The 20,721-nt window shown below is 44.8% G+C and overlaps 1 protein-coding gene across 2 annotated transcripts in view; it reads left to right on the forward strand.

The window, feature by feature from the left end:
- The first annotated feature begins 4,277 nt into the window (after positions 1–4,277).
- The window catches only part of actn4 (actinin, alpha 4), a 56,807-nt gene continuing 40,363 nt past the window's right edge, over positions 4,278–20,721 (forward strand). For both annotated transcript variants that reach the window (XM_069668673.1, XM_069668674.1), the window contains exon 1: positions 4,278–4,643. In XM_069668673.1, the coding sequence (XP_069524774.1) occupies positions 4,518–4,643 (126 nt within the window). In that variant the 5' untranslated portion in view covers positions 4,278–4,517. The remainder of the gene's footprint in view (positions 4,644–20,721) is intronic.

Raw genomic sequence — 20,721 nt, forward strand, 5'->3', positions numbered from 1 at the left:
GAATCTTCTAGCTGTGAGGCGACAGCGCTAACCACTGCACCACCGTGCAGCCCGATAATACACATAAAAAAGTCAAATTAAACATGAACCATTCCACTGTGCTGCCTGCATTTTAACACCACATTCATGTGTTCAAAAAATGATTCAGATTGAAGTGCTTTCTGTGTCAGTCTGAAAGGCATCTGATTGCGTGTGAACCACTCTAATAAATGATGAGTTGTGTCATGAATAAGGAAGACTCCCTCTGACCTCAGAAACTGGGTCACAGACATTAAAAACCACTCGAGCAACTGTGTCTCTTCAAACTGAAGTCACAAACATGTTTGTGCTTCTGAGAGTTTATGTTGTTTTTAATTGGCTGTCCTGTCTGTTCTGTTTCACTGCAGTTAGTCCCCATCATGAGTTCTTTCCTTCTGGCACGGCCATTGCTCAAACTGTCTAGTAGACTGGTGATACTGCTCTTCTTCTCTGCTACTTTTCTGCAAACCACAGGGGGTATTTGGAGGAATGACCTTCTGTTCTGTGCTCATGTCTGGAATGTGTAAATATCCGTCTGACAGCATCGTTCTTTAAAGAGAGAACGTCAGATGCAAATACCAGAGCTGTGTGTGTGTGTGTGTGTGTGTGTGTGTGTTCAGTATCCTGTTGTTCTACTGATGTTTTTAAACTCTTTTGATACATGATGTTCATCAGCCACACCTTCACACACCGTCTCTCTTCCTGTCTCTTCATCCTCACTTTGTTTTTCTTTCACATGCTCTCTCTCCCCTTCTTCTGATCTCACAGAAACTTTGAGCCATTGTTAGAACCTGAACGTAACTTCAAAGCCTCCTTTACCAAAGTTACAAAACCTTGAATGGGTTTCTGACAAAATTATAAAATGATTTAATATATAAACCACACAAGCTCTCTTTCTCTCTCTCTCTGTGTTTCTCCGTCTCTATCTCTCTCGCCCTTTCTGTCTCTCTCTGTCATATGAATGCAGCTCATTAACTCTGTATCTTCTGGTCCCATTAACATTACTAACCATATATCTTCCCGGGAGTTCTTGTGCTCCCTTGTCTTGTAGGTTCCTGGGGATCGTTGCTGCAGACCACCTGCTGCTGTGGACCTGCTCGACTGCAACAACTACTAACATCAGCCTTCCCCATAGTATCATTATTGTTGCTGCTAATGCTAATAGTAGACCTGTTGACTTCAACTGCTACAATTACGTGTACCTCAGCCTTTGTCATTACTCTGCTTCTCTCGCTAATTTAATTATTTATTTATTTTGTTAATCTTTACACTGGTCTACCACTATTATTGGCATTGTAATCATAAGTATGTGTCTGTTGTTGTTCATGTAACAAGGACATATGTTGTTGTTGCTCTCTTTGCCTGCCTCTATCCTGCATCTCCTTCTATCCCATTTTCAGCCCATCCAGTCGAGGCAGATGTTCAACATGAGTCTGGTTCTGCTCGAGGTTTCTGCCTGTTAAAAGGATGTTTTTCTGCCAATGTGCCGAATATTGCTAAGTGCTACTCATGGTGATTCATGTTGGGCCTCTCTTTAAATAACGTCGGTCTAGACCTGCTCTTTTTGGAAAGTGTCTCGAGATAACTTTGGTTATGATTTGGCACTATACAAATAAAATTTGATTGATTGATTTGATTGACATATTATAAACTCTTCTTATTTTGCCATAGACATACATTGTAGCACTGATAGGAAATTGCTGTGGACAGTGTTGGTAGGATTACATAAAAATGTGTTTTTCAGGTACACTGTGATACTGTGTTCCTCCCACACACAAACACAGTCACATCATCCCCTCTGTGTGAACATCTCAGCTACATGTGGGTCTCTCTTTGTTCAGCCCCTCTTTAAAAACACAAAAACAGTCCATTCATAAGTGTCCCCCTCCTGATAATGAGCTCAGACTCAGACTGTAGTTATGACTCAGAGCGGCTCTGACCAATCACAGAGCAGATAGTAGCAGCGCTGGACTGTAAGACGTCACATGACAGCATCAGAGCTGAGACACGGTCCTGCCACAGCCTAATGCTGCTCCAGGCAGCTGGGACGCTAATCGACCACGACAGCCTGAACATGACCTACTTCTGTAGGTGGATCCTGCAGGCGGGACAGTCACCCTGCAAACCAGCCTGAGCCCCCACCCGCCCCCCTCCTCCGCCCAGCAGATGTAATAAATGATACTGCAGCTCAGGCTCCTCTGTTTTTATGGGGGTCAGTCGTCTGGGTCAGTGGTTCTCAAATGGTTCGATCATGACCCCTCGATGGTCGCAGGCTGGACATGAGCGATTTTCTTTTGCAGGTTGTTAATTTGTCATTTTCAGAGGAGACACTGGACACAGTCTGATAACTTAATGAGGGACAATTATCATCTGAATTAAAGACATATTTCTGTTTTTCATCTGGTTGAGCATCTTCAGGCCTCACATCATCTGATGATGCAGCTAAAGGTCATGACCTCAGAGACACTAGTTTTTCTTTCCTTTACCTTCTCACAGTTTGTTTCTGGGATTTTGTTAGCTTTAGTTACAAATCAAATACAAATATCAGTCTTCTTCTATTGGTTAAATAAACATATTGATCCTAAGTCATCATGCTTCTTCTGGTGGTTCAATACTTTGGCAATACTTTCTTTATTGAAGTTCTCGCTCACACACGGGCCTGTAAGAGCTGCACTGACTTCAGAGGAGGCATTTCGACCCTTGACGCTGTTAGACAAAACTGACACCTGGAGGCTTCTGAGTGCCACAGGTCAACTCAGCAGACACACTGATTGCTCACAGGCACATCAACAAATGAAACCTGCACTCTTCTTGAAATAATTTGTAAATACTGTAAATGTTCTTTTGTCTATTCAGTAAACATCTGTAGTTTGTTTGTCCATCCTGGGAGAGGGAACTGTGGGCTATACAAATGTATTCTAAGGACGAGCAATGAAAGTAAAAGTTATGGTTTTTATTTATATAACATATATATGTGTGTGTGTGTTCATTGTTGAACATTTATTGTTAGATTGTTTACATTAAGGTACCACATTAACAGTGGATGCTGTTCATCGAAGCTTGTTCTAGAACACCATTGTTGCCCTTTAATGTTGAACCTGTATGAAAAAATATTAAAGACTCGTGGAAGATGCTCAATGGGAATATCCACCACAGCGTGTTCAGACAGTGTTTTATTCATCTCAATTTGTAGAACATAGCAGGTTATATGGTTAGATCTCATGTAAAGTATAAAAAGATGATCTCTGGCTGGTATGTCCCTTTAAGACAGACGTCAGAATGAGTTTGTCCACAAATAAAATATGTCTTAGAATCAGTAGAATTTAAAAGTTTTCCCAATACTACGGGATAGGTTAAATATTATAGCCTATACTGAAACTTTGGTTAAGCCTGCAATGCAGTTAACTCCAAGTAATATTAAAAACAAACTAAAGTTAGCTAACTGTCCCCGCGACGTCACAAAGTGTTTTATTGTTTTTAGTTTTTCAGTATTTCAGATTTATAACGTGTCGTTTTTTCAGCAGCTCACGTTCAAATGAAACATGAATATTCATGAGACAGTCTGTGTCAATCGCCAAGGAAATACACAGGTCTACAGAGTAAGGTAGGCTTGGCTGCCTTCAAAATAAATGACCATAACTTTGAGGGAGGATTTACAGATTTACAAAAAAATCCCCAAATTACTTTTGTGGAATGACAAAAAGAAATGAATGCAGTCATATAACTAGTGAGAAGGGACACGGAGTACTTTTTTTCAGTACTTTTCTTGTCTTTACTGCATAGTTTAGGTCAAATAGAGCAGCGATTCCTGTTATTTATGATTTATGATATTTTTCGGTTTTGGACAAAAGACGCAATTTGAAGACATCGCTCTGGGCTCCGGGAAACTGGGGTTTTTATTATTATAACTTCATAAATTAAGTGATCCTTCTTATTAATCTTAAATGAAAAAAATCTCAAGTTTCACAAACGTCGATAAAACCATAAACTCTGTTGAATAAAAGTGTGTTTTCATTTAACAATGTGTGTGAAAAAAGAGAGAGAATATAGAGAAGACCCCCTGCGTAAAAGATAAAAATGATCGAAACAAAGAAGCATTTAGAACGGTTGGTGAAAGTCCGTTTGGGCACATGACGCACTTTACTTTGAAAAATGTGCCGGAAGCGCATCTCCTCGGTGCGTGCAGCTTGTTGGCGTCGCTGCAGCCTGTAGGAGCGGCCGGTTCCTCCCAGCAGCCTCTCACTTCTGAGGGAAAGCTTTTCTTCTCACAGCAGCAGCGGGGATTTTCTGACTGCACACGCCGGATATTCATCACATTAAAAAGCACACTCACTGCTGAAAGCGGCGAGAGAAGGACTCTTCCCGGGCTCGTGTATCCCTCCCCTCACCGCCTCTTTGATTTGGGCCTTCGTTGCTTTTTTCCATTTTTATTTTTTATTTTGTACGTTTCCCCCCTCCTGACAGTTAGTCTGTGGCGCACTCAGGTTTCTTTTGCTGACATGGTAGATTATCACGCTGCCAATAATCAATCCTCGACCGGAGGAGTGCAGACCTACATGGAGCAAGAGAATGATTGGGACCGGGACCTGCTGCTGGACCCGGCCTGGGAGAAGCAGCAGAGGAAGGTAAGCAGACCAGATAAGTGGGCCCAGCAGGGCCGAGAGGAGCCGGGCTGAGAGGAGGAGGTGGCGGGTAGAAAGAAAATGGCAGGGAGGGATGGGATGGGGAGTGGAGGTCAGACACCGAGTGCGGGCCTCTACACCCCGCAGCTGCTCCCAGTGCCCCACTTTACATCAACCATTTTCTCCTCCCAGCCCGGCTCTCCTCTCAGCTCCTCCCGAGCTCTCCTCAATGTCAAGCTGTTTCCCTTCCCCTCTGACTAAACCTTCATTTCTTTCTTGTCTGATTTCTCTGAATGAAAAACGGTTAAGTCGAGCCTGTGTCTCACATTAGCTACTGCTTTCACTCTTTCAAGGGTTTTTCCCGGCACTTTTCCCCTCCCAGAGCGGAAACAGGGCGCCACATTGTTGCAAAAATCCTATTTGGATTGTGCAGATATTTGGGGCTTCAAATAGCCAGCCAAGGTGTGTTTATTTGAAGGGGTTGGTGCGTTATCAGAGCGTCCTGTCCCAGTTGTGTGTCTGCCTGGTTGGCTGGTTTGAGGCCGATCAGACTGAGAGAGGCGAGGCGAGTTTCTGCTGCTGTTCACAGGAAGAGCTGACCGATACTGTGGCGTTCAAGGCCGATAGAGAGATGATTTAACTCTAAAGCTGCTGTGATTCATTACATACACATTTAAGCTTTTGTATATTGAAGAATAAAAGAAGAGTTTTAACACTTATTTTGTGCAAGGTTCAACTCTCGGCAGGTTGGGAAAGATTTCTCTCGAACTCATGAGCCTGCTGGTGAAATTCCTGACATGGTTAGCTACATTTTTCAAACCTCTCCTCTCTTTTAGAAGCTGGCACGAATCCAAAACATTACAGAGCGATAAGAAGACTCTTACATATTTGCAGACTGTCATTTATTTGTAAATCAGGATGTGACACACACTGTGCTTGTCTGACAGGTCAGGTGAAAAGAAAGTCATTATTTGTTTTAGGTGTAGAACACCTGGCTGGGTGTTAAGCTCAAACAAGACAGCTGTCATTAGCAATGCAGCACACTTGTTGTACAAGCAGAATACTGTTGTATCTGGTGCTCATATTCTTCCCTCAGCCTTTGGACACACAAGTTTCTGCAGCCTCACTTTCACATTTCACTGCACAGAACTAAACGCCTACTCACTGTGCTGCAGATTTTAGCTTCAGGGAAATTCTGCATAAATATGTAGACACCAAATAACATGAACCACACAGCAACATATGCTTCACCAATCATTACCACCTTTATCAAAGTTATCCATCAAACACATCATGAACATTTAGCATTGTGCCTTTTTATTTGTTTAACAGAAGCAGCCCCTTTCATGGCTCTATTCTGCCTCCTCCATCTTCATCCACCGTCTTCTCCACCTCCTTCTCCTGCTCCTTGTGCTACTTTAATAGATGCTACTGAGCTACGATTGATGCTAATGGGCCCTGCAAGTCTTTGGCTACCTTTGTGCAATTAAAAACCATCGACTAATGTTCATGTGACCTTGTTTCATACCAAGACTTTTCCCTTGAGCCACGAGCTAATGCTAAAGGAAATGTTCAAAAGTGCAGATTCATCAAGCGGTTATATTTTGCAAAGAGGAAGACAATGTTGAAATGTGCATCATATGGACTCATGTAGGCGTAATATGACACTGAAACATCTGCCCTCTATATCCTCATCAGGGAGTGGAGAGGCCGTGTAATGGTGGATGATTTGAGAACCATTGCTTAACCGTGTGGAATGATTGAGAGGGTGTGTGTTCATGAATGTGTGTGTTCATCTTATTCACTAACTAGCCAGATGATTGGCATACTTTCTAGTGGTGTGACAGCATGCCACGCATTGAATCGTGCATTTTTATTAGGCCACTCAGCACTATCGCCGTCAACTTCACACATTCCTGCAGTTGATTCCCATCATACCTGGCGGGTCGAGTCCTTCACAGGCTGGTTCATCGACTGTGAGGACTCTGTGCGTATTTGTCCAGAGATCACGCAGGTCAAAGTTTCTTCAAGAGGAAAATCTAACTGATCAATCATTAACAGAGTGAGCTTGTTGTGTAAACCTTGTAGCGGAGCTCCGTTTCTCTGCTTTTTTCTAACCTGCAGCCATCAGAGGAGGCTGACGGGTGTTTGGCTGACTGGGAACGGGACATGATGGGGACATGTCCCCCCTGCCAAGCCTGCGCTGTGCTGCCGGCCCCCAGTGAGGCGGGAGACCAAGGGCAAATTCCTGCGGTGTATTCACGCTCGCTGTGCCAGTTATTGCGCAAAAGTGAGCAAAACTCCTCCCGCTGGATATCAGAAGTGGATATAATGAGTGTGGGAATGGGTTTGTCCTTGTAGCGTGTGTGACGGAGGAGTCTGAAAGGTCAAACACAGGAGCGGGCAGAGTTTTCCGTCATGCTGACTCTGGCACATGTTGAGTAATACAAGAGGGGAAAAAGACAGCAATGCTGAGGTCTTTTTTTGGCATTCTTGCCTTCATTTGGTGTCACAGTAGAGAGAGACAGAGAGAGAGAGAGAGACAGGAAAGAGTGAGGGAGGAGGCGATTACATGGCATGTGACAACACGCCTCGGTTCACTTTTCAACCCAGAACACTAGAGGCGTTTCACCTCGTCTGCTGGAGCCAGAGGACACCTGAAGATTAGGACTTTATCTGCCTGTGTACACAATGCAAACACACATAACTCATCTCTGTGTGAGCTAGTGCACATAAAACAGAAATACAGGTGCAATACAAGTGACAGCTGCTAAAAGGAGACATTTGGCAGTGAAGGTGAAGAATCTAGCTTTATGATACACAAAGTTTATTTGCAATCAAACAGTGTGATGTGCATTTGTATTCATCACAATCCCATTGCATTATTTCTTCTGCAGTCCGAGCAAAGAAACCAACGTTCTCCTCAAACATGGAGGCTAAATGTAAAGTAAACCATTTTTCATGAAACGATTAATTATCTTGAGTATTATTACATCATCACCAAACATAATATTACAATACTCAAGCAAATTGAGTCTGTTCTAAAGACCAGAGATTCACTCTGAACAAGAATAACTTGTTGGAGTCTCTCGTGATATTTCCGAGCTTTGCACAGTTGTTCAGTCTGTTGCTTTGGCAGAAGCGGAGCTTTGTCCTTTCAGACTGTTTCCAGTTGTCCGTTTTGAACATTTCTCAACACCCCAGAGTACCTGGACGGAGCCCAGCTGAGTCCAGTTAACTGCAGCGTGTTACAGACGAAGCTCCTCGCTAGACAAACATGTTATTAAGTCTTTTCTCACAGCTCTCGGAGTCACCGCACGTTGAAACATGTCAAAGTACGCAGTGACGCCACCACAGGTTTTTATTGTGACTCTGGGCAGTGTGGCAGCAGCAGGCAGTGCATGCAAATCCTCTCTGCGACAGTTAGGCTGTGCATATTTCTCATGTCATGAGGCAGGACTGGAGCAGAGAGAGGTGGGCGGATGAGCTAACATGGAGCAGTAAAATACACAAGCCAAAGAGCCCGGAGCAGACGCTGCTGATTTATTGGTTTTATTTGTCAAGGAGATGTTCTCCTAAAATCAGATTAATAAGCTCTTGTCCCACTGCTCCTCTCAGCTGCAGGAGTGTTTGTTTAATTCACACATAAATAAGCAGCTAATGCAGCTCTGTGGATCACCATGGCAGGCATGCAAATCACAGCAGGTTGGGTTTTTGCAGAAAAGCAGACAATAAGAGATCTTTACTTCTGCATTCACAGCAAAGCTTTCATATTTATATTCCCTTCATATCAGGAGTGTGTCACTGTGTTCCAGCCACAGGATCAATTGTGGTCGGACTCTGATGTTTATCTCCCTTCATTTTCCTAAAGTGACAGCCATCTCGACCCGTCAGCATGTTTGCTCAGACCTGATTGGAGCTGGACCGTTATACGGACTCACAGCTGAGCAGGCTTTACAGCTTACAGCTCGGACTGATAATTACACGGGATAATTTGATATAAAATGCAATAATGTTCCTGCTAAGGGTCAGATTTAGATTAAGATTCCAGGACAGGGTTTTGATTGTGTCTCAGAGTCTGCAGTGTAAGAGTAACCAGGTTACAGCACAGATTTATCCCAGAGCTGTGGACACAGCATGTTATCTGCTCAGCTCTCAGGAGGAGACAGAAAGCATCATTTCACACAGATACGTCTTTATAATCGGTCCCATGTACCGCCTTTATGTGTAAAGTAGAACAGACAGATTCTTTGAGCATTTTAATTTATTTTCCCCTTTAAACACACCTCATCGTCGTCTCATCCTTCTCCGTGCAGACGTGTCCTCCAACATCTCAAAGTAAGCTGCATGAATGTGTTTGCAGCCAGCCTCCCCGACACGCCCCACCACTGCCCAGACTTGCAACACAAACACGCAGATTTATTTTTCCACTGCAGCCAAGGTGGGCAGCTGGACACAATGTTAGTTTGTTCTTTTCTCGCCCACTTTCACATGCTTTCAGTGTGACTGGCTGGCAGGCAGGCGGAGCCGCTTCAGATGGCCCGGGTTGGCTCGGGACGAGCTGCGAGTGACATTTTGTCAGTACAAATGGACCAAACAATGAATCAGGCCGTCGTCACTCACTACACTGAGATGTGGCTGCGTGATTAGCTGCCAGGCTGTCTGTTTTTCCTGTTCCAAAACAACATTTAAAAGAATGAAAGGAGCTGAAATCGTTTGAGGAAGGCTGACTGTGTACTCTGCTCGCCAAGCGACAAAAGACAATGCTCTGTTTGTAGAGTTAAAGGAGCAGACGCTTTGATTGGCTGTCTGTCTCTTTGTGTGTGTGATTGGCTGATTCAGGGTAGCAGGACCAACCTGACTGGGGTGTGGCAGATACAGGGGGAGTCTTAAAGCTGGTATCATGTCGGCTGCGAGCAGATCAGTGAGTTCTGCCCGTAGACTGCAAACGTTTGTTTGTCAGCAGAAAGAATCTCACACGAAGGTGAAAGGGTTCGAGATCATTGTGATTTAATGATTGTAGTTCTCATATTGTGTCTTTTAGAGACATCACAATAACACAAGGAAGATGAGAATCTGGAGCATGTGACTTCCTCTAACAGGGCGGAAAATATAATTAAACTTTGAACACAGTTTTCAGATTCTTAAATGTGACAGTTTGCTGCTCATCTCTGTTTTTACATCCCTGAGTATTTAATCGTATGTTTGTGATTTGGACTGTTGAAACAGATGTGACACGAGCTCGGGGAAGATGTGATGCAGACATTTTGGGATGTGAGATAATGAAAGTGTAATCTTTGGTCGTCCCCTCAGTGCCAGCTGATTCCAGGTCAGCTGTGGGAAAGCCCTCCGCCTCAGCTGACCGCGATCCAGAATCAGCCTGTGGACCTAAACAACGAAGCAGGCAGCCAGCGAGCGGACAGAGCAGAGAGGAATGTACCCCCTCTCTGTTTCCCCCCTCTGTTGTCTCTCTGTTCTGCTATTGGCGGCGGTGAGAGAGCATGCAGGGGGAAACATTCCTTTGGTGGCCCATTATAGCCTGCTAGGCCAGTGGGAGGGGGCTTTTTACTAAAGGGGGCGGGGTGTCCTGTTTTTTTTCGCCCAACAGGGGAGAAAAAAAAGAGTTGGGGGTTTGCAGGATTGCAGATGTGGTCTGTGCGGTGGAGAGGAGAGGGAGAATCCTCTTTGGGGGGCAGAGGGTGTTCACGGGTGGGGGGGCGAAAGTTTCCAGCCGGTTACGATGTGGCGGAAGTCCCGGCGCCGATTGTTGCTCCAAATATTTGTTTGCAGAAATGTTTCAGACACCAGCACTCTGTGATTGATGGCACTGTTTGCTTTTTTTCATTGCAGACCAGAGCAGCAAACTTAAACACGCAGTCCAGCTGAGACAGAGTTAGCTTAGCGTGTAGCCCAGGGCTGCTATTGACTTGGGCTGGCTGCAGGCCTGTGTGTCGAGGTGCTGCAGCCTAATGTGTTTCTCTTTCAAAGAGATTTCTTCACGGTCTGTTTCTCTCGCACTCTTTGTGTGCGGGAAGGCGTTGTTGTGTTTTGGGGGCAGAGAGGAGGACCCCGGTGCATCCGCACGTCACATAATCCATGAATCCCGGCACTCGGTTTATAGCTGATGTAACCCCGTCAGCGCGCTCGCTAATTGTTGCTGCGTTCACAAGCTTACTTCTTGGCCATTGTGCATAGTTATGAGGATTAGTAAATGGCATTTCCCTCTGATGAATCGAAATTGGCAACAATGGGGACCAAGAATTTCCTTTTGGTCGGCTGCCAGTGAGCATGTTGATGGTTTTAGCTTGAAGCTCAGACCCCCCCTCCGCTGTTTGTCCGCCAAGTGTATCCTGGACAAAAGGATTTAAAGGAATATCCTGATTTATTTTCAAATAAGCTCCTGGATCCTTTTTACTATTGAAAAAAACAGTTGTGCTGTCCAGTGTTTCCTTTGACCTCGGTACCTTTCATCCAGAGGACATGATGCTCGCTGTGAATCATGTTAAAGCACTCTGAAGACAGAGAAGCTGCTGGTGCTGAAACAGTTACAAATCAGATTAAAGATATCAAACTGATCATTGATTTATTGTTAAAACTTTCCTGGTTTCAGCTCCTGCTGTGAAGCTTTGCTGTGTTTGTGTTTCATGTCTTTGAGCTGGTTGACAGAACCAACAGTCTGAAGATGTCGTCGCGGGCTGTCGGGACTTGTTTTCACTTCTCTCCATTTTTAGATTAAACACATGCTGGAAAAAGTCGTGTGTAATGAAAATCCTCATTAGATTGAGCTGGCGGTGCTGCTCTTCTCTTTGAACTGGTGAACACGTTTTCTTCATGGTCTGTTGTGAACGTTACTCTGAGGTTCGTCATCGATGCAGCTTCATCACTGAGCTGTAACCGCGTGTGTCTCTGTGTGTGTTCTGATGCAGACGCTGTGTGTGAGCACTTTGAGTGGGTTTTGTTTGTATGAAAGCAGCAGAAGAAAAGGATGTGTGTTTAGGTGTGTGTGTTTGGAGGGTGGGGGCAGCATTATATTATGGGTTTTGGGGAGGGGGTCTGACGGGCAGTTTGACAGTGAGGTTTCTGACCCCCCGCTACTTTTCCAGCAGGCACATAGCTGTGGGTTTGTCTGTCTGAGGCGGCTGGTAAACACTGTGCAGTTAAACAGACCCAGACCCCTCTCATGTCCTCACCTACGCCATGCTGTGTGGTGAAGCGTGTTTCTTCTGTAGTGCATTTAACATAAAGGGAAATAAACAGCGGAACGTTTAAACAATATCACACTGATAAAGACAAAGCTGCTGTTGAGCTGAGCTTTAAGCCAGTTCCTCATAAACACACATGTGAGTGGTGTTTTTAATGTCACCTCACATGAGCAGTCTTTGTTGGTGTTTAATTTACTGTCACCATCTGTCCTTCAGAAAGATGACAGAGGAACATTCTCTGTGTAAATGTGTCTCTCCTCTGTGTACCTGGCTGCAGAGTGCAGGTAGCGTTCACACATGTGTCTGTGAGGCTGCAGCCTCTCTGTGCTGAACCACAGCGCTCGGTATTTTTGGAAACATCACCTCAGAGCTCTGCTATCACCCTGCACCTGAGAGAGCGACAGAGTTACATTCAATAAAAATTTCATCAGAAAAAAGAGCAAGAAGCAAAAGGCTGTTCTCACTGAGGCTACCTGTCCTCTGCAGTCCGAGTGGAGGCTGCTGCAGCCGCCTGTTTCACACCGCAGCTGTAGATCGATGTGAAAAGGCTTTTTAAAGGTGTGCGGTTAATGTGGTGAGTTAATGTGAGCTGTGAGAAAACGTTTTCTTCTGCTGACAACTGTCTAATGCATGGAAGTAAATGTGCTTTAGTTTGAAAGTTTCCTTCTTTCAGCTTTTCATTCAATAAGGCCTTTAAGTAATTTAATCACAGGACCGGTAAAAGACTTTATCTGCAACCTTTGCAATTTAGTCTCCCGGTGTAACTTCTGTTCAACGCTTCACTTCACTGCTTTTACACATAAAGATCAGTCTAACAGAGAGGGCTTCTCATCCTGGAATCTAATGTCTTCTCTGGCTGAGGAGAAGCCTGTTTGTCAGCTCTTAATATAAAGAGTGTTTAATTGAATAATTTGAAATGTAGAATCCAGTGCAGCTCGATCCTAACCACGGACTAAAAGTGACGATGTCTCTCGAGTCTGTACTCTCAACTTTTATCCACTTCCTTTTTAATCTGTTTTGTAAATCCCCTAAATTTAATTAAAGTGCGCTTTAGCCCTCCAGAGTCCAAACATTGAGCTCAATTAGCCTCTCTGTTGTCTCGAGGCTTCTTGCAAAATGTACTTAACTGTGACTCTAAATATATTACAAGGCAAGTATCAAAGTAGCAGATTGATTTGTTTCAAAAAGAGAATCGGTGAAATAAAAATGTCTTGGCGTCTTGTATGTCAGTGTGGAGCAAACCTCTTCATGTCAGCAGTGGTAGCGTGTGTGTGTTAAATGAGTCTGTATTGCGCACATTGTCTGAGCCTGTCCTCAATCTGGTCGTGCTCTGGAGGCCGGCGTGGCTGTGCAGCAACATCTGTCAGAGCGGGACAGACCCCCCCCCCACCGCCGCCACCCTCCCAGAGACTACATCCCGGCTCACATGACCGGATTATCTCTGGATCTGACACATATCTGAGATGAATAGAAAGGTGATCACAGACACTGACCTCCGGTTGCAAAGCCAAAACATTTTCACAATTAGTTTCATTAAAAGCACCAGTGGGAGCTTTAATGTCCTAAGATGTTAACAGGAGCTCAGTATTTGCCACAACTATAATCGTAGTCTGATCTAAAGATTGGACCCGTTAAGAGTTGATGAGAATGACACAGAGCTGATTTATTCCTGTGCTGTTTCTCGACTGCTTCCTGGAGCAGACGATGTTCTTCTAACGTTATTGTTAATCGGTGGAATAAAGCTTGATGGGCTTGTGCATACATGGCCACACCTAGACAGGTTATTCTCCCTCCTGGGTGGGTGTGTGATGAACAGAGGGAGAGAGAGCACAACCAACTCGCCGTGCTAGTCCGGTAACAGAGAGCGAGCTGTGATGCTACATCTGTTTGAAACGCTTTAACCGCTAATCAGATCATTTGACCTTAGTGACCTTTTTATTGAAGCTCATTTGCTCTGTTAGGTGGAAACGTATCCTTCTGAATCTGAACTGAGGCTTGATCTGGGATCACCTGCTGGGGCTGCTGGGAGATGTAGGCACCGGCTAGTGTTTGTTGTGGTGTCCAGACAAATGCCTCCATCTGTCACAGTAGCTTTAAAACACATGTGAAGATGGAGCAAACACACCATCATTCAAACTAAGTGTGTGTGTGTGTGTTTGTTTCCTCTGCGGTCGTCTCTGATTTCCTCTGCGAGCTCCTTGTTGTATTATTGAACAGCTTCAAACTGGGGCACTGGGCGAGGAGGTGAAGAGGAGAGGCCTGCTGGGACAAACATACAGTGCATGCATACAGCAGCAGACACAATGGATAGTGTGTACACAGTTATTTAAACCCACACACACACATGAATAAACAGACAGCACAATGAATCTAAAGCATGTAGATCAGGTGTGCTGTGAATGTGTTTCATACTTTTTCAATGCTAATGCTGACAAATCAGCTCCAACCAGAACAGGCTGCTTTCATTCAATGTTTGCACTCAATACCTGCAACAGAAATGTGCTACAATTATTATATAACTCTCATCATCTGGAGCTCTTACCTGGCTCGTCCCGTGTGAAACAGGAAGTCAATGTTGAATTTCTGTTTTAACACAAATAGTGATGTTTCCTAAACTTAACGCTTTCATTTTTGTGCCTAAACCATTTCTCATTATAACAGGCACCTTGTAAGAAAACAGATGCTAAAGGTGCCATAAAAACCGACCTGACCACGCGTTAAAAAGGACTAAAACAGACGCTTAAAGATGCTGCATGTGTGTCTGTATGAGACGCCAAAGGAAGGACGTGACACATTGTTTGTATTAGATGACCTGTGGATGAGGAAGCTTTTATAGTTTGTACATTTATGGTGAAAGATTTTGCACAACTTGTTGTACGTTGACCAGAGGCGTAAAATGCAGCATTTCCCCAAAACACAAACATGAACAGTTTTTAATCTGCAGGATTAACCCTGTGAATGTCTTGTACAATCATAAAATAAGATATAATTCATAAATCCTGAAGGAAATCAGGATTGTGCCAGAAAGCGTCAAAAATACCTTAAAGAAAACAACGTTAAAGTTTGTGAACCCTCTCTCCTGGTTTGTGCACCTGAAGCAGGAACATGTGAGTGGAGCCCGTGCAGGAGTCGGAGCACACAACACCAGCAGCATTAAATATTTACCGACTGTGCCGGCCTTCAGGTTCCTCTGCTCTCATCTGAAGCGAGGACGCTCGGCAGATAATCCCACGCAGCACTCTCTCCCTCCACGTTCATTCCTTCCCTCACATTTCTCTCTTATTCAGTCTTTGCCGGAGTCGTTAAGGCAACGGGCTCAGACAAAAGAGGATAAACTGGAGTGTGTGTGTGGTTATTTTTAGGACACGGCCGCCATGTTTCTGACCACTGCTGTTGCAAAGCCAAATTGTTTTTCTGCGTTCTTGTGATTTAGCCGTTCAGCTCAGAGGCCTCTTATCTGTGTTGCAGGATCTATATTTAATATGTGCTACAGTATATATCTGTGGTCAGGACCCGCCTGGAGCCAATTCATAACTTCAATCTGTTTTTTCTTTCATAGTTCAGGAGGTCCCCCAGAGACTGCAGGCCCCCGAGCGTCTATAGATGGGGTCTCCTTTTTCAGTTTTTAGAGGGTTTTCTTCACAAAGACTCTGGCATTAGATCCAACCCGTGTTTGAGCTGCTGCATGTAAAGTCGTACATATTTTAAGGCTTAAAATTGTGTTTTGTCACATTTCTTATGTGCTGACTGCGCTCTGTGCTGGCAGCTTTCTGTGAGCTCACAAACAACATGATGCTTTATTATTCTGCAGGAAACAGGAAGAGAAATGAAGACACTTTAGACTTCTGCCGCCTGCAAGTGTGAGACTAAATGTAGACCCACACGCAGGAGAGCAATGCAAAGAGCCAGAGACAGATGGATGATAAACTCTTACTGCAGGTTCTCTGCCAGTATGTGCAGCTGAACAGACAGACGATCCAAACACACCACTGCTGTCGGCCTCGGGGTTTGAAACCGAGACGGAGAGCAGGAGGATTCTTTCCCTCTTTGTCTTTTCTGTTGTTTTTTCTTTACTCGAGTCTATTTCTGGGGACAGAGGGGGAAACGTAAAACCCTCTGTGGAGATGAGAGTTGATTTGTGTGTGGAGACTGTTAATGATTCTGTACCCAGAGAAATAATCTGTTTCTCATTGAACTAGTGAGCTAAAGAATAAATGTGAACTCGGAGAGCAGAGAACGAGTGCGACCAGGAGCTGGTGGGAGAATGACTGCAGCCTGTGTCCGTCCTCCTGGGAGTTGTAGTAGTGGAAGAAAGAGGAAGGAAGGCTCTGTGGTTTCTGAGGTTTTCTCCCCCTTCCCTGTTTCAAATATAAAGTCACCACACACGCAAACAGGCAGGCAAGCCCTGTGAGTCAGGCCATGAAGACAGACAGATCACTGTGTTTGTGTGTCACCCCCGCCTTAATGGACCAGATGGCCGCCAAGAAAAGAGGGAATGCCTGCAGATCACTGTACACTGGATAACAGCAGAACAGGGAATAATGTGTGTGCAGTTTGGTCTGAGCTGACACGTTAAATGTCCTCATGCACACGGGCTGCTGTGAGGAACTCTTCATGACTGACCTGCCAGCTTTGTACTGTAACTGGGGCTGAAGGATTATGGGAAAAAAGTGTGATCACAATACTTTTTTAGATGGACAATATTATTATTATTTGTCCCAATAAATATTTGATAATGCTGCCAGTTTGAGTGTCCTGAAAATGACAGAGGGTGGAATACACCTGACAGCTGAGAATATAGTTCATTAAAGTTGTTTATCACACGTCTTTAAAGCGGTATTATTTCTTTAACTGGTAAACACTGAACGCAGCAGTTTCAAGTTAAAAATCAGTGTTTCACTGGCGCTCTTCTGTGGACACGGCCCGTCAGGAGGAGCTGTACACCTAGCTGCATTAGCTTAGCCGTTTGTTGGTGTTCAGTATGTTAAGATTTCCTTCAGTGGTCATCGTTCTCAAGGTTTTTACCAGGAGCCAAAGGTCCCCCTCCTCCAACAAACAGACCTGCTGATTAAAACCAGAGAGACACAGTAGAGCAGTTTCATGCTGAAAATCAGTGTTATGTTTTATTTTGATAACTTGATAACTTTTATTTGATAATAGTTGATCAACCAGCCCCGTCTTCTGCTCTTTGCTCTTCTGAGCTGCTGGTGTATTTAGAGTCAGAGTTGACACTCCAGTTAAACCAGCTGCTGTAGCAGAAAGTGGTCTCTCTCCCTGCTCTGCTGCTGCTCTTAATGTGGGTCAGGGAAGTCCTCTGCCCTCTCTGCCATCGGCTACGAGTCTGCTCTCCTGTCTGATCCAATCAAAGCCGGCCTGCAGGGATTATTTAGCTCCTGTTCCCCCGTTAACAAAGACTCCTGTGTTGGCCCTGGTCTGACTCACAGCGCTGCAGGGAGCACGTAGAGTTAACACAGACCTCGGTGCCCTGCAGGAGCTTCACATCCACACGGGTTTGTCGTTGGCCTGTGTTTGACACCACTGCTGTGGAGACGCGACGGCTCGGCGCTGCAGTGTGAGGATGATGCTGCAGTGTTTCCTGCTGAGCTCGCCGCCGCAGAATGAGACCGTTTCTATCGCTTCACACCCTCCTGCGATTGATGGGTTATTTTTTGCTTTCACTCTCCGCGCTCCAGCTGTGCTTTGTTTGAGTATAACTCTGTAAAAGTTTGCTTAAAAGAAGTCTTCACTTTGTCATTAAATGGAGGCAGGAGTGAGTGGAATCTGTTTTAGAGAGGTAGGAGGAGGGTGCAGAGAAAGAGGGAGAGGTGCAGCCATGATGTGCTGCTGGATGAAAGGCTGAAGGATAAACTTGATGGTAGCAGAAGCAAGCATGCAGGGGTGTGCATGATGGTGGGGCTGGTTCATACTACGGACACCAGAAGCGTTTTAAAGCTTCTAAAAATAAGATGCTCTTGTCTTTGGTTGCTTAGCAACAGCCCTGGAGCAGGGATGTGATACTAATATCTCTGCTGTGCTACCCTGCAAATCCAAACTCTTATCAGGATTTCCTCAATGAATCTAAATATTGATCAAATAAATCAGAATCTAATGTCGCTACACCATCAGCAGGGTCAGCTCACGGACATCTCCTTTAAACGCAGAGGTGTACATTAACGTGTTTCTGTGAGATCGTGAGCTGAACCTGGTCGGAGGCTGAGCAGCCGGCGTCTCTCTCACACTCTGAAGTTTCTCTATTCTTAGAGGAGAAATGTCGGTTAAACAGAGGAAACCAGATGAAGACCGTTGATCTTTGAGACATCAGCAGTGTGAATGTGTAAGAGGAAGCTCAGCATTTCATCATCTCACTCGTCTTGTGTTACTTTTCACAAGTGTTTACATATAAAGCTGCAGCTAGAAATAACTTCACATTAAGTATGAATCAGTTTTTTTTAATCAGTCTCACATCCAGCAGCGCCATGACGCAATATGTCAATAATTTAATGAAAGATTCAATGTTGTCTTAAATGTTGTCTTTAGGACAGCTGAGCATACCTGAGTGTTCTTGCTCAGTAAAATGAGTTCAGCACGTTTGCTTGTCTGATCATCACATTTATACTCAGTTATACCTCATTTTATTCTTATATGTTTAAATGATCACCGTCTTTTTGTCCTAAAATCACCAACTGCTGGTTCCCATTTGATCAGCGATCTTGCAGACGGACAGAAAGTGTTTGAGAGGATCAGACTCACTGATTCACCGTCTACACATCCCGGACTGATCCACATACAGCCGAGGGAGGGGGGTCACTATAATATTAAAGTCATTTTAAAGGGATGTGGAGCATTAAACCCCCCACAGGCCCGACCTGCACGCAGTGGTAGGAGCCCTGACTGAGCCCTGCACCCGGAGGGGCTCAGAGGGGTGTCGTGTGTGTGTTTATGTGTGTGTGTTTGTGTGTGTGTTGAGAGCGCTGCACGAGGCTATCTGGGGCAGGAGGATCACTGCATTAAATCAACTTAAGGGTTTAGGTTAGTGTGGGAGGAGTGTGCTGATGTATAAATGTGTGTTTGGGCGGTTTTGGCATCCCGGTGCGACTGTTCTTGGTTTTCCACGTTGTTCATGTGAGTGGGCACCAGCAGGAGAAACAAGTCGATCCTGCTGCTGCTATAAGTAACACAAGAAGAGATTTTACAACCATAATCTGGTCTCATCACAATTTCTCGGACAAAAGCATTCTTGGCTCCCGACCACTGATGGATATTTTAAGCGTTTGACATTTTGTCGACTAAATGACCCATAAAACAAACTTTTTTTTCCTCCTTTTTCCAGGAAGCTAAAAAAAAAAAAGCCTGGTAATCCCTGACTGCCACTCTTCACTTCCTGTCTGTGTGATGCGACACTCTCAGCGGTTGATTAATGTCCATTTGTGGGTCGATTTGCTTTGGCATGTGTTTGACTGTGCGTGTGTGTCAGACAGGCGTCGGGCCAGTGAGTCATGAAGCCATAAAGGGCAGGGTGAGCGCTGGAATGTGTGACAGAGCCGGACCGAGGGGGGTGGTTTTGGCTAGACGTGTGTGTGTGTGTGTGTGTGTGTGTGTGTGTGTGTGTGTGTTTTGTACGGGTCATCAACAAGCGGAAACTCAGAGGAACAAACAATGTGCCGCTCCTTGTACCAGGTCTGGACCCTGTCAGCTCCTTACGAGCTCTCCTTCCTCCCTCCGCTCGTCTCCTAGTGACCAGCAGCTGGAAGTCCCACACAGGCTGCAAATAGTAAAAAAGTTTGCAGAAACTTGACTTAAGACTTTATCTCCATATGAAGTATTTTAGCTGATTTTGATGTTATGTTTTGAGAAAGGTGCACGTTTTAATTAAGATTTACTTCCTGCTTTTGTTATAAGACCACATTTCTGTCACATTTCTGCAGGAGTAGCTAACAAAACATGGTGCATACAGCATTTAGAGATTGTATTTATCTCTCTCACCTGCATGTCCATATCTTTTAGACATGCCTTCCTTAATAGCAAAACGTGCATCCCTTCTGTTTAGTTAACAAAGTTGCCTGAGTTGTCTAAATGTGTTAAATATAATTGTGACTGCATCACAAGTTTAAAATTCAGCCTCATTCAGCACAAAAAGCCTGAAACCTCCTGACAGCCACAGAAAGTCACACACAGGGTGTTACACTTCACCAAGCGGGAGGCAAGGCCATCTCAGGACATGCTCAAACTAACTGACAGAGACACACATGATTGTTGGCAGGAAGTTTAAACTTCTTCACTCTTTTTTTTACCTCATTACTTCCTGTACGTTTCTACACGTCCATCCTTCTGCTCGTCTGTGTTCTCCCTCCTGTTTGTTGCTGCTGCTTCATAAGAAGCACACGGGGGGGGGAGGAGGAGGGTGTGTGTGTCGTGTTTCACATTCCTGCACTTTATAGCGCGCACACACACACAAACACACACACACTGACACACAATGGACATGCATGTAGTCAGGTAACTTCTAGGAATCTAAACTGTCGGCCTCAAAGTGTTTCTATATTTTGATCTAGTTTTAAATTCCCCATGCATGTCCACTCTCTCTGTGGGTGTGTGTTTGTGAGAGTGTGTGTGTGTGTGTGTGTGTGTCAGCGGGAGGTGCACCTTGTTGCCCTCTTACATCACCATTGTCGCCGTGACAGGCAGTTAAATGCGTTGCCTTATAAGGTAAAAGCGCGCAAGGCGGGTGGGAAGAAGAAGAAGAAGGAGGAGGAGGAGGAGGAGGAGGAGGAGGAGGGGGGGGGGGGAGGGGCAGGAAGAGCCTGTTACCCTGACAATGCTGTCTGCTGCCGGGCAACTGGGCCGGCCTGAAACTCCCGTTTGGCCACATTTTCACACAC

The sequence above is a fragment of the Semicossyphus pulcher genome, unplaced genomic scaffold, assembly GCF_022749685.1.
Source record: "Semicossyphus pulcher isolate SPU_LCO1_2020_fin unplaced genomic scaffold, fSemPul1.0.p SCAF_19, whole genome shotgun sequence".
Classification (NCBI taxonomy): domain Eukaryota; kingdom Metazoa; phylum Chordata; class Actinopteri; order Labriformes; family Labridae; genus Semicossyphus; species Semicossyphus pulcher.